This window comes from Chenopodium album, chromosome 1, assembly GCF_948465745.1.
Source record: "Chenopodium album chromosome 1, dcCheAlbu1.1, whole genome shotgun sequence".
NCBI classification, from domain to species: Eukaryota; Viridiplantae; Streptophyta; class Magnoliopsida; order Caryophyllales; family Amaranthaceae; genus Chenopodium; species Chenopodium album.
In genome coordinates, this window is record NC_137834.1 from 32,895,001 (window position 1) to 32,908,713 (window position 13,713).

The window sequence follows — 13,713 nt, forward strand, 5'->3', positions numbered from 1 at the left end:
AGAAAAGGGGTCACGGCACAGGGGTGTGCGGCTTGGCAGCGCGCCCGCGCCCCTCCCAGGCACGCCTGCACCACTTGGCTTTTAATTTTCCTTGCTTCTTTGGTGCGTTCACCTGTGGGCTCTTTACTCGATATCATCCCGGGGTTATTGAACCCACCAAATATGGCAGTTTCTAAACATGTTGACAGTGGGTTCAAAATCCCAAAATAATGATAGCACCACAATGAACCCACCAAGTTCAAACTTTCTTCAATTATAGGCACAATTTTCCCTATCTTACCTCACTAATATTTCTTACCCTTTTACCTCAAAATTCGATAAAATCGAATATAATCACATCAAAAACCGCGAAACACCTTCCCATTGCTCGTGCTCATTTGAATTAATCTAACTCCATGAATTCACCCTATAAATTCTAAAGAAAAATAAGTGAAAGAAAGGAAAACAAAAGAAAGAAAATTAAGAAAATAGAAATCAAAATAAAAAAGTTAGATTTCTTCGGGTTGCCTCCCAGGAAGCGCTTTCTTATGGTCCTAAGCTCGACCCTTCCTCCAAATCATGGAGAGTCAAAGGACACCACCTTATTCAAAGTGGAGGAAGGTACAAATTTCTCTTCAACTTTTAGCAACTCCTCATTGTTGCTTGATGAAACTTCATTTGCTTAAACTTCAAAAACAACTTTATCATGCTTCAACTTTAATGACATTCTCTTCTTTCTAGAAGCTCATGCCATCTTCTTGGCCTTGTTCCTTCTTGTAGACGATTTAACACCATCCACATCCATGGAATCCTCCTCCTCCTCTTGAGGGTAAAGCTCAAACCAATGCGGAATGTTAATTACCTCTTTGTCCATAGCCTTTGAAAGCTTATATTTCTCTTCACTAACTTTCATGAAATTAAAACTCACAAGCACATCATCAAAAATCTCATGAACACCGTTTGTTGAAGAATTAATCACACACACATTATCAAATGAACGAAGGGAATTATCACTCATGATTCCTTTCAAAAAAGACAAGGATTCATGCATCGATTTTAACTCAAAACTTTCTTTTTCATTACCAACTCTCAAAGTGATATGACCTCCCTTAACATCTATAAAAGCTCATGAGGTAGCTAAGAACGGTTTCCCTAGAATAATAGGAACGTGGTCATCCTCTTCAATTTCTAGCACAATAAAATCTACGGGAATTGTGAAACCACCTATCTTAAAGGGAACATCCTCAACTCTTCCTTTTGGGAACTTAATGGATCTATCGGCCAATTGCAAAGTCATGTTCGTAGGAAGAAGTTCTCCTAGCTTAAGCTTCTTAAACACCGAGTAAGGCATAATTCTAACACTAGCACCTTGGTCACACAATGCATTTTCAAACAACTTACTCTTGATTTTGCAAGGAATGGCGAAATTACCCGGATCTTTCATTTTCTTTGGTAGGTCATTGTGAATCAAAGCACTACAACACTCACCAAGCTCTAACAAATCTATCTAATTGCACTCTCTCTTGCCACTCAAGATATCCTTAAGGAATTTGGAATATCTAGGAATTTGGGTCATGGCTTCGGTGAAAGGGATAGAAAGATGGACCTCCTTCAACATGTCAAGGAATCTCCCAAATTGTTCATTTAATTTGTTCCTCATAAACTTTTGGGGATACGGAAGGTCGGGTTTTCTCACTTCCTCTTGCACTCTCTCAACACTCTTCTTTTTCTCATGGACTTCCTCTTTGCTCACACTCTTTAACACATCTTTCTCTTTTTCCTCATTTGAATCACTCTTTTACTTATCTTCCTCACTATTCCTAGAAGATCTCTCTCCAAGTACTTTTCCACTCCTTCTAGTGATAGAATAAACGGGTTTCTTAGGATCAACTCCCTGAGAAGGTAATGAAGATGGGCTATCACAATCTTTCAAGGTGTTGGGTAGTTGAGTGATTTGGGTTTCAAGCATCTTGTTGTGTGTCATGATCTCATTAAAAATCTTATCCCTCACCGACATGTAAGTGTTCAAAATCTTAGTTTGGTTATCGATGATCTCCTCTAAGGTAGTCTTGGAAGATGGGGATTGAGCATAAGAATTATCACCATTGCTTTGAGGTCTTAGAGAAATTCCGGGTGGGTGTCCCCTTTGGCTGTTGTTGTGAAAATTTCCCCTATTTTGATTGTTCCAATTACCTCGGCCTTGATTGTTACCAAAATTTTTGTGTTGGCCACCAAAACCATGAAATTGGCCTTGATTTCTATACCCTTGGCTTTAGTTTTGATTACTATAACCTTAATTATTGTAGTTACCTCAGAAACCTTGATATCCTTGTTTCCTATAATCACCATTGTTGTAGTTATCAAAACTACCTTGTTGGTGAGTATTCCTAATCCCAAAATTCATTGGACTATCAAATCTTTGTCCATTATTAATTTTGGAAACAAAATTCACTTGCTCACAATCATTTTTTCAACATCATCACAATTTTCATTCAAAAGCATTTGGACAATTAGAAGTGTCATGGTCATAAGACCCACAAATATAACAAAAGACACAACCACTTGGCATATTACTTGAGTTAGATGATGAGTGTCATTTATGGCGCTCATTTGTTTCTCTTTAGGGTGGATTTCATGCTATTTTATAGCTCTTTTCTTTAGCTTTTCCTTAATTTTACTCTTTATTTCTTTAGTTTGCATTTTCTTAGTTGAATTTCTATTTTTAAACATTTCTTGGTGTATTTTGTTATTTTCTCTTTTATTTGCGTTTTTCTTTCATTTTTCAGGTTAAGGTCGTTATAAAAGATTCCCAAGGCCCTTCCCAAGTTTGGCATTGATTAGGATGCCTAATGTTCTCCATTTGAAGCTTAAGCATGGAGAAGTGCAAGTTTCTAAAGACTTTAGGCTATGATTTCAAGCCATGGGGGCACGAATTCTCATGTTGAACCACAATCATGGAGTTTAGAAACTGCCAGGTCCCGTTTTTATCAAGATCATCGAGTGGAACGCACAAGGAGCATCGATATGATGTTGAAGAGAGCTGCCATGTTCCCAAGCGCAGGCGCGCGCGACTATGGCGTGGGCGTGCGGCCTTGTGGCGCGGGCGCGCCTATCTTGGGCGCAGGCGCGCCTCTTTGTGTCTTTTTCCGTACCCAGTTTTGCACGGCCGCGCTCACCCTTGTAGTTGGCCGCCCTTGTACGGGTCTATTTTGGACGATCTAACTAATTTCTCTTTGTTAGTTTTACTATATACAGATTTCCATTCTACTGTTTAGAGGAGTTTTTTTACAAGAGAGAATTAGAATAGAAATTTTAGATCATTTTTGTAGAGAGAGAAACTCTAGATTGTAGAGAGAGAAGTTCTTGATTGATGATTGAAGATTAATGATTCTAAGCATTTTCTCCATTGAATTGAAGCAAGTTTGTAAGGATTTCTTTTACTTTAATGCAATCTTTAGCTTATGATTTCAATGGTTTTGTTGATTGTTCAAGTTTGAATTGAATTTGTGATTGAATTAGTTTGATTGATATAACGATGATGAAATTGTTTTTTAGCTTAGTTTTGATCTTGATTTCCATGAACTGTGAGTAATTTTCTTGCTAGGGGAGTGGTGAAGCATATAAGAGTAATGGATTGATGCTAATTGGGGGAAATTGATGGAGTTAATGTAGTGATTAAATTGGTTGATTGATTAAGTGCATGTGTGTGATTAATTGAAGAGTAGCTAACTTTGATTATTGCACTAGATTGCATTGTAAGTTCACAATGATACGGAAAATTGATTTGTGGCTTGCTTTTGTCGATTGAGTAGGTTTTCAAAGTTCCAAGTTAAAGTCTCTCGTAGTTGGCGCTAGTTTGACCTCTAGGAGATTATCCTACCATACTCTCTTGATTGCTTAATTGATTTTCCCTTGCAACACTCGATTTAGTCAATTCCAATCCCAATAGGTTGTATCCATTGCGAGTTTATGTCGATCCTAAACCCTAGTGTTTGATATATTTGATTTCTTCTTGATTGTTTGATTGCTTTGGAATTTACACACCTTAATTCATTGGTTCGAGATAGCTTAGCTTTAGCATTAGCATTCACCTCCTATTCCTAGTGGTTCGACCCTCGACTTACTCCTATGCTAGTTATAAGGGTGTGTTGAGGGATTACAAATTTTGTTTGGCCGACGGAAGATTAGTCCAACGACCTAGTCTCTACCCACGATCAAAATGGCACCGTTTCCGGGGAATTGCGTAGTTGTTTGCTATTGTTGTTGAGTTTATTTCACTTAATTTAAAAAATACAAAAAGAATTTTCCCTTTAGGCTACATTTGTAGCCGTGCTATTGATATTTGCTTAGAGTTTTTTTGTATGCGTAGGATAAGAGGAAGTACTTTAATGCCATTTGATTCGGAAATTGAGAGAATGATAACAAGGATAAGGGTTGCTAATCGTTCTTCGAGTCCAAGCTCTCCAAGAGAGGAAATTCACCAAGAAAGAGAAGAGGAGGATCGAGTAAGCATGGGAGCTAATCCAAGAGTTGCGTTGAAGGAGTTGGGAACTCCCGGCGCTTATAGATTTGACAGTGGCATAGCTCCACCAACAACTCCAGCCAATGACTTTGAGATAAGGCCGACAATGATAACAATGTTTGAACGAAGACAATTTAGTGGTTCCAATCATGAAAGCCCACTAAACCATCTCAAAGAGTTCGAGAAGTATTGTAATACCATCAAGGTCAATGGGGTTTCTCAAGAATTCATAAGGCTCAAGCTATTTCCATTTTCCTTAATTGGAGGGGCTTTGGAATGGTTGGACAAGGAAGTGAAACCGAATTCCTTGAGAACTTGGGATAAGGTAACTAAGGATTTTCTTTCCCGTTTCTATCCTCGAAATAAGACCGCCGAGGCAAGAACTTTAATCCAAAGTTTCAATCATAATTCTAGTGAGAGTTTGTATGACGCTTGGGAAAGATATAAGGAGTATCAACGAGAATGTCCTCATAATGGAATTCCGACTTATCAAATCATACAAATTTTCAATGGAGGATTGAGCCCCTAAGGGAAGTCGTGTCTTGATGCCGGAGCCGGAGGCCTGATTATGAACAAGACCGAAGAAGAGGTTGTAGACATAATTGAAGATGTAGTTTGTCACTACATGGATTGGCAAGAGGGAGAGAGAGAGTCCACAAGCAAGAGTGGCTCAACGGTTTATTCGGTTGATCATCTCAATGCAATCAATAACTTGTCTTCCCAAATCTCAAACTTGGGAAAGGTGATGACATTAATTAAAGCCAAGCTAGAGAGTGCCTCTTCGATTGCACCAAGTCTTCTCTCCCACATAAAAGGGAGAGGTACATCTTCTAACTCTACTCCTCCTTTTACCTTGAGTAATATGCCAAGTGGTTGTGTCCTTTGTGATGTTTGTGGGTATTATAACCATAATTCTTCTAATTGTCCAAATGCTTTTGAAAATTGTGATGATATTGAAAATAATGATTGTGAGCAAGTGAATTTTGTTTCCAAAAATAACAATGGACAAAGATTTGATGGTCCAAGGAATTTCATGAAAAGGAATTATCACCAACAAGGTAGTTTTGATAACTACAACAATGGTGGTTATAGGAACCAAGCAAAATCAAGGTTTCTGAGGTAACTATAACAACCAAGGTTATAGTAATCAAAACCAAATCCAAGGGTATGGTTTCCGAAGTAACTATAACAACCAAGGTTATAGTAATAAAAACCAAAGCCAAGGGTATGGAAATCAAGGCCAATCTCATGGCTTTGGTGGCCAACACCAAAATTTTGGTAACAATAAAGGCCGAGGTAATTGGAACAATCAAAATAGGGGAAATTATTAAAACAACAACCAAAGTGGATCCCAAACCGGATTTGCTCCAAGACCTCAAGGCAATGGTGATAATTCTTGTGCTCAACTCCCATCTTCCAAGACTACCTTAAAGGAGATCATCGAGAACCAAACCAAGATTTTGAACACTTACATGTCGGTGAGTGATAAGAAGTTCAATGAGATTATGACACACAACAAGATGCTTCAAACCCAAATCACTCAAGTAGCCAACACTTTGAAAGATTGTGCTAGCCCTTCTTCACTACCCTTTCAAGGAGTTAATCCTAAGAAACCCGTTTACTCTATTACCACAAGGAGTGGAAAAGTGCTTGAAGAGAGAGTTTCTAAGAATAGTGAGGAGGATGAAAGAAGAGTGATTGTGATTCAAGTGAGGAAAAACATAAAGATATGTCAAAGAGTGTGAGCAAATGGGAAGTCCATGAGAAAAAAAAGAGTTTTGAGAAATTGCAAGAGGAAGTGAGAAAACCCGACCTTCCAAATCCCCAAAAGTTTATGAGGAACAAATTAGATGAACAATTTAGCAGATTCCTTGACATGTTGAAGGAGGTTCATCTTTCTACCCCTCTCACCGAAGATATGACCCAAATGCCTAGATATTCCAAATTCCTTAAGGATATCTTGAGTGGCAAGAGAGAGTGCAATGAGATAGATTTGGTAGAGCTTGGTGAGCGTTGTAGTGCATTGATTCACAATAACCTACCAAAGAAGATGAAAGATCTGGGTAATTTCTCCATTCCTTGCAAAATCAAGAGTAAGTTGTTTGAAAATGCATTGTGTGACTTAGGTGCTAGTGTTAGCATTATGCCTTACTCGGTGTTTAAGAAGCTCAAGCTAAGAGAACTTCTTCTTACGAACATGACCTTGCAATTGGTCGATAGATCCATTAAGCTCCCAAAAGGAAGAGTTGAGGAAGTTCCCCTTAGGATAGGTGGTTTCACAATTCCCGTAGATTTTATTGATCTAGAAATTGAAGAGAATGACCACATTCCTATTATAATAGGGAGATCGTTCTTAGCTACCTCAGGTGCTTTAATAGATGTTAAGGGAGGCCGTATCACTTTGAGAGTTGGTAATGAAAAAGAAAGTTTTAAGCTAAAATTGATGAATGAATCCTTGTATTTTGTGAAAGGGATCTTGAATGATAATTCCCTTCGTTCATTGGATAATGTGTATGATTAATTCTTCAACTAATGGTGTTCGTGAGATTTTTGATGATGTGTGTAGGCATCGTTCAAAGTGCGCCTACATTAAGCATGTGGTGAATATGCTTGGCACTCATAGGAAGTGGGAATTGACATATACGATTAGGGACAAGGAAAGTAGGGAGCCGCCAACAAGTTTTTAAGGAACTTGTAAACCGTTCACGGATCATAAAAGGCAACCACAAATAAAAGGACAGCGATAGGCACCAACGATTAACCCGTGAAGTTTACACCCCATTCATAATCCATGAGATTAATAACTCCATATGGTTTGGAAACACAAAATGAGGATAGAGGATGATGGTACGAAGTGAGTCATGGAGTCACATTACCCCGTATTGGCCTGTACACGATTCTTATAGTGAAAAGTGATTCTTGCGATCTCAAAGGCATGCAAATAAGATATTCATTTTACTCCAAACTATTATTAGGCTAAATTGGTTGAATATTAATGCAACATATAATTCTAAAATATTAGTGATCACTTTAATTAACAACAAGATTAAAAAGGAACATAAACCGGTTGTTCAAATTATCTTATTAGGCGTGATTTTCAATTACACATTGCCTTTAACATGTAATATGGTGATCAATAAATTATTATAGAATAAACATTAATATTGGAAGCAATTCAACAATAATAGCATTAGTCAAATCAAATAATAAACCTAATCATGATACTAGCAACAAGAATAAAAATAAGAGTACTTAAGTGATTAATTACTCACTTTCCGTGTTTCCTTGAATTGCTACATCATGAATAAACTGTTAGTAAATTCAATAAATATAAATCAAATTGAAATAACTAAAAAAAGATAAAAATTAGAGTTGATTTTGTCCAAACCCTCAGTCAGTTATACCTTTCACGCCTTTGTTTAAGTATAGAACTTTGGGTATTGTATGAACTCCTTGGAGTGCTTAAGGAAGGAATGAAAGAATAGGGAGGCTAGTGTTTAGGCTAAAAAGGAAGAAGAGAATTATTTTGTGATCAAGCTTGTTGATCATTGAAAAAGAGGAGACATGACCTCTATTTATAAGGAAAAAAAAAGGTCGAAGAATTAAGAAAAGATAAGAATTCGAATTGGAATAATACTCTTGCGATAGACAAAAGATTTTGCGGTTTTTATTTTTATCATATATTTTGATCCATAAATTGGAATAAGATAAATAATATGTCGTTGAAAGATGTTAAAGTATAATTTCCAACCCAATTGGAATTAGATTAAAATAATTTTTAGAACAAAAGATATGGCCGAAAAAGTGGGACGGTGTCAGTTTTGGATAGAGTTTGATATTTCATTCATATCTTTTTCGTTATAGCTCGGAATAGAAATTATGATATATAATTGGAAAGATAATTTCAAGGGCTATCCAACCATCTAAGATTTGGATAAAAACTATGAGGCACAAAAATAATATCTGTCGATCTTTGAACGTCTTACAATAGAATTAGCTTTAGAACTTTCAAAAAGAAAAGTTTCCAATTAATCCTAATTTGTTTAGGAATGAGATTAAATAATTGGACCCTCCACATGATCATTGGGTCGTAGGTAAGGAGGGCGTAGGTTTGGTTTGAGCTCAATTTTGTATTTTGGCTATAACTTATTCGTTATAACTCGGATTTGGCCTTATAATATATCGTTGGAAAGATATTTTAAAGCCCCATACAATTATTAAATCATTTTACCCAGATTATGGACAAAAATAATCTGGAATAAACGTTTTTATAAAAAGGACACGAAATGAATGATTTTTAAGGACACGAAATGATTTATTTTTGGTTTAAAGGCACGAAAAGAGGAAAATAAGTTATGGTTTAGGGAAATAGGCTAGGAATTTGGTTGGTTTATGAAATGGAAATATGGATTTAAGCACTCTAAGATTAAATACTCAACCCGACCAATAATGGCGGTGAAAGGTTGTTCATCGGGTTTGGTTTTGGGAAGACATTTTTAGGTGTCTGCAGAAGCCCCCACTTTAATTGAGTTTGTAGAACGTCAGCTTCGAAAACAATAGTCAAAGTAGTCGAGAGGGACGGAGAATGATTTAAGACGTTCTGCGATCCTAAATCACTCCATGTACGCCGATACCTACAGAAAAATGTTAAATCTAAAAATAAAAGAGTAAAGGGATAGAATGCTTATCTGACACCAGTGTATCGGTGAAAAATGAGTTTGGTAGCTTCCTATGCTTGAAGGAATCCACCGGATGATTTTTCGTTGAGATACTTTCCATGCATGAGGAAAGTCGACAGATGAGTTTGGTAGCTTTCTATGCTTGAAGAAATTTACCGGATGATACTTTCCATGCTTGAGAAAAGTCGACATATGAATTTGGCGGTTTTCTATGCTTGAAGAAATCCACCGGATAATACTTTCTTTACTTGAGGAAAGTCGGCATATTATTTTGGTAGCTTTCTATGCTTGAAGAAATCTACCAGATGATACTTTCCATGCTTGAGGAAAGTCGACATATGAATTTGGCGGTTTTCTATGATTGAAGAAATCCAACCGATAATACTTTCGATGCTTGAGGAAAGTCGGCAGATGATTTTGATAGCTTTCTATGCTTGAAGAAATCCACCGGTTGACACTTTCCATGCTTGAGGAAAGACTTATCTGATGATTAGATTCCAAGTCTCTGTGTATCGAGAACCTTGCGTCGTGAATCGTCTTCGCTTGGGTGATGATCACTAAAATGATGATGGTTTGCTTGTCCCCGAACTTGGGCTGTAGATGGTTCGCTTGTCCCTGAACGTGGGTTGTAGATGGTTTGCTTATCCCCGAACGTGGGCCATAAATGGTTCGCTTGTCCCCGAACGTGAGATGTAGATGGTTCGCTTGTCCCCGAACGTGGGTTGTAGATGGTTTGCTTGTCCCCGAACGTGGGTTGTAAATGGTTCGCTTGTCCCCGAACGTGGGCTGTAGATGAGACCTGCAAAATAAAATTTACCAAGGGACTCGTATAGACTATGATTGACTTGACCAACTAACTTGATCAAACTTGACTTGACATGACATGACATTTTTATAACTTGTGGTTGTGTGTGTCTATGGTGTGTGTGCACAAACACAAGAAATAGAAAATGCAAAAGCAAAAATTTTCCGTCATTTTTGTCGTGAGACAAGTGGAAGGTACTGACTTTCTCCCGAAAAAGAAAGACGTGAAAAATGAAGCTTTGTTTTCAAACTTCCCTTGATAAAAAATTTTGAAAAAGTTTTTGAACTTCCCCAAAAGAAAAAGAGAAGAAGTTTTGAACTTCCTCCTTGAGCAATACGAAATTAATCATATGGATTAAATTGCTTGTCTTGAAAATAATGTATGCATGATGCATGTTCTTAGACCAAGAGGGCTAAGGACAATTACATCATGTGACACGATAGATGAGTAAACTTAGGTCATGGAGCTAAGCATCATATATGGTGTAAAGAAGCGATCTTGAACGTCACTTAGATCTGGAAGCTAAGCACTTATATAGATGAAATGATTGATGAGTATTGCATAATGAAAGTTGCTTAGGTCAAGTAGCTAAGCACGATATGATTTGTATGATTAACAATCATTGATATATAAATGGTACTAAGCACATTATGCGATGCGTGAAACAATGAACATTGCTCAGGTCAGGAAGCTAAGCAAGTATACAATGTTTCTTCTAATGAATGTTGCCTTGAAATATGATGAAACATGCAAAGTGTTGAAACAAGATTTCATGAAAAAGGGTTCTTAAATGGAAGGATGATATGGATATGGATATGGATGTGTGAGTGAAGTGTGTGAATGTGATACTAAGGCTGGCTGCAAGGGTTATGGTGATGGAAATATATGTGAGAAGAGTCAAAGATGATGACTCTTTAGGCTAGGTAAGCTTATGTGATGTGGGTTTAAGCCCCCAAGTCTAGCTCTAGATGGATAGGGTCATAGGGATTAGCATTGGATTCTTTGACTCGGTCATGCATATGAATGTGGCCGCACCTCAATGTGAGGTTGCCTACGTATCCGTTAGGAACCAAGCCGAACGTAGCTCTAGCCGAACTTTGCACAAGTGTGTGTACACCTCAAAGAGGTATTTCAAGGGTTTTAATGTAATTAAGTTGATGGTTTAAAAAAGAAAAGGGTAAAAGGCTCAAGACTCAAGAGAAGCCCTTAGACATGCGGTATTTCAAGGGTTGTAATGTAATTAAGTTGATGGTTTTTTTTTAATCAATGTGGGAAATCTCATATCATGCGGTCCATCACTCACTTAATATTCAAGTTTCTCAGGCACAGTACCAAGCACTCGATGAGAGACGCAATTTGAGACATGTTCATATCAAAGACATAGGAACACTTGCCCTTAGACATTGTTTTATTGTTACTTTGCTACTTTTTTTTCTTGCTTTTGAATGTTATACAAATTACACACCTTCCCATCCCAGGGTTAAGTGAATGTGGGTTGAATATGAGGCTCAAAGTGGTTGATGAAGAAATGGATATGTGATTGAGTGGTTAATGGGGAATGAAAGGGTTGCAAAGGTACCTCAAATCATTGGTATACCTTGTGTTCGGTTCGACAATTGATTTTTTTTTTCTTTGCTAACCACATGATCGAATGTAAGAAACAGATGCTCATTTATGAAGAAGGTAATAAATGTGACACATATATACATGGATAAAAAGAACCTATGCTAGACTTTTTAGGGGGAAGGGTTTTGAAACAAAAGAAGAAGAAAACATGAAATCTTGCATCGTGCTTTGTCTTAGTAGTGAGGAAAAAAGTTTGTTGTTGTTGATGCTTTGATTGGAAGGAAAGAAGGAAGGAGTGACGTTCCCCTTGTTCTTCCAACTATTGCCTAGTGATTTTAGACTCAAGTACTATGTAAGGATGAACTCACTTAATGCATTCACTCAATACTTGGATTGGAAAGGAAGAGTGTATGAAAAAATTTTGAAAACTGATGGGAAATACTCCACTTATTCCTATTACAACGGAAAACGACGCATGCATGATCCTAATATACGATCATAAAAAATATGGTGCATGACTCGGAGACAAAGTGTGTGCAATGACTAAACATGCGTGATTAGGTGAGTTTATTAAGACTCGTGGTATGATCGCATGGCTAGACATGAGGAAGTTGTGAAAAACAAAGGACCCAATGACCAAATATCACGAAACACTAAAAGACAAACTAACTTGATTAATTTTGTCCAATTATAATGTTTATTCTACTTACTAGGTGAAAACGGTCCATTGGCAATTATTAGTCATAAATAAGATCAACCACAATCAAAGACAAACAACACATGTTAAGGTTAGCACAAAAAATCACAAGAAACTAGGAAGAGGACTAGAATTCTAGAAGAGTTAGGACTCATGGGTATAAAAAAAATCTATAATCCTATGTTATACGAGTTGACACGGATTAAAGGACTTGGCTAAGACTAGCTTGAAACGAAAAGATATAAAAAAAATTTTAAAACAAAAGAAAGTTGATGCTAAAAAGACACCTAAACTGGACAGGCTATAGTATATCGGTTATAACTTTTATCTGTGACTCTGATTGGGACGAAACTAATTTCAAATGAAAGATAAAACTGGGGCTACAAATCCATAGGTAGCACGTCACGTAACTCTTTCTAGAGCTCCGGCTATGACCAAAACAAGTTGACTCTTGTGCAGTATACGGGAATAAAAATCCGTGTGACTCAAAAATTTAAAAAAAAATCTATGTTTCAACTCTAATAAAAAAAAGGGTTTGATAAGAGAAAAAATAAATAAATAAAAAGTCAAAAAAATGCACATATAAGCACATTGTTCAAATAATCTTATTAACAACAAGATTAAAAAGGAACCCAAACCGGTTGTTCAAATTATCTTATTAGGCGTAATTTTCAATTACATATTCCCTTTAACATGTAATATGGTATTATAATAGAATAAAAATTAATATTGGAAGAAATTCAACAATAATAGCGTTAGTCAAATCAAATAATAAACCTACTCATGATACTAGCAACAAGAATAAAAACATGAGTACTTAAGTGATTAATTACTCACTTTCCACGTTTTCTTGAATTGCTACATCATGAATAAACTGTTAGTAACTTCAATAAATATAAATCAAATGGAAATAATTAAAAAAAGATTAAAAAATAGCGTTGATTTGGTCCAAACCCTTATTAAATTATACCTTTCACGCCTTGATTTAAGTATAGAACATTGGGTATTGTAGGAACACCTTGGAGTGCTTATGGAAGGAATGAAAGAATAGGGAGGCTAGTGTTAAGGCTAAAGAGGGAGAAAAGAATTATTTTGTGATCAAGATTTTTGATCATTGAAAAGGGGGAGACATGACCTCTCTTTATAAGGAAAAAGAAGGGTCGAAGAATTCAGAAAAGATAAGAATTCGAATTGGAATAATACTCTTACGATAGACAACGGTTTTTTTGGTTTTTGTTTTTATCATATCTTTTTATCAAAAAATTAGAATAAGATAAACAATATGTCGTTAGAAAGCTGTTGAAGTCTACTTTCTAACCCAATTAGAATCAGATTAAAATAGTTTTTAGAACAAAAGATATGGCCGAAAAAGTGGGAAGGTGTCAGTTTTGGATAGAGTTTGATATTTCATTCATATCTTTTCCGTTATAGCTCGGAATTGATATTATCATATATAATTCGAACG

At 36.5% G+C, this 13,713-nt stretch overlaps 1 protein-coding gene and 1 non-coding gene across 2 annotated transcripts; one reads left to right on the top strand and one right to left on the bottom strand.

The window, feature by feature from the left end:
* Positions 1-4,875: 4,875 nt before the first annotated feature.
* LOC145566524 (small nucleolar RNA R71) lies at positions 4,876-4,981 on the bottom strand. The gene has a single exon (XR_014095440.1). It is a non-coding gene; the product is annotated as a small nucleolar RNA R71 (small nucleolar RNA).
* A 1,354-nt stretch (positions 4,982-6,335) lies between these two features.
* LOC145630931 (uncharacterized) lies at positions 6,336-7,022 on the top strand. Its single transcript, XM_081683056.1, has one exon. It carries the CDS (start codon positions 6,336-6,338, stop codon positions 7,020-7,022), a length of 687 nt encoding a protein of 228 aa, XP_081539182.1.
* Positions 7,023-13,713: the final 6,691 nt, after the last annotated feature.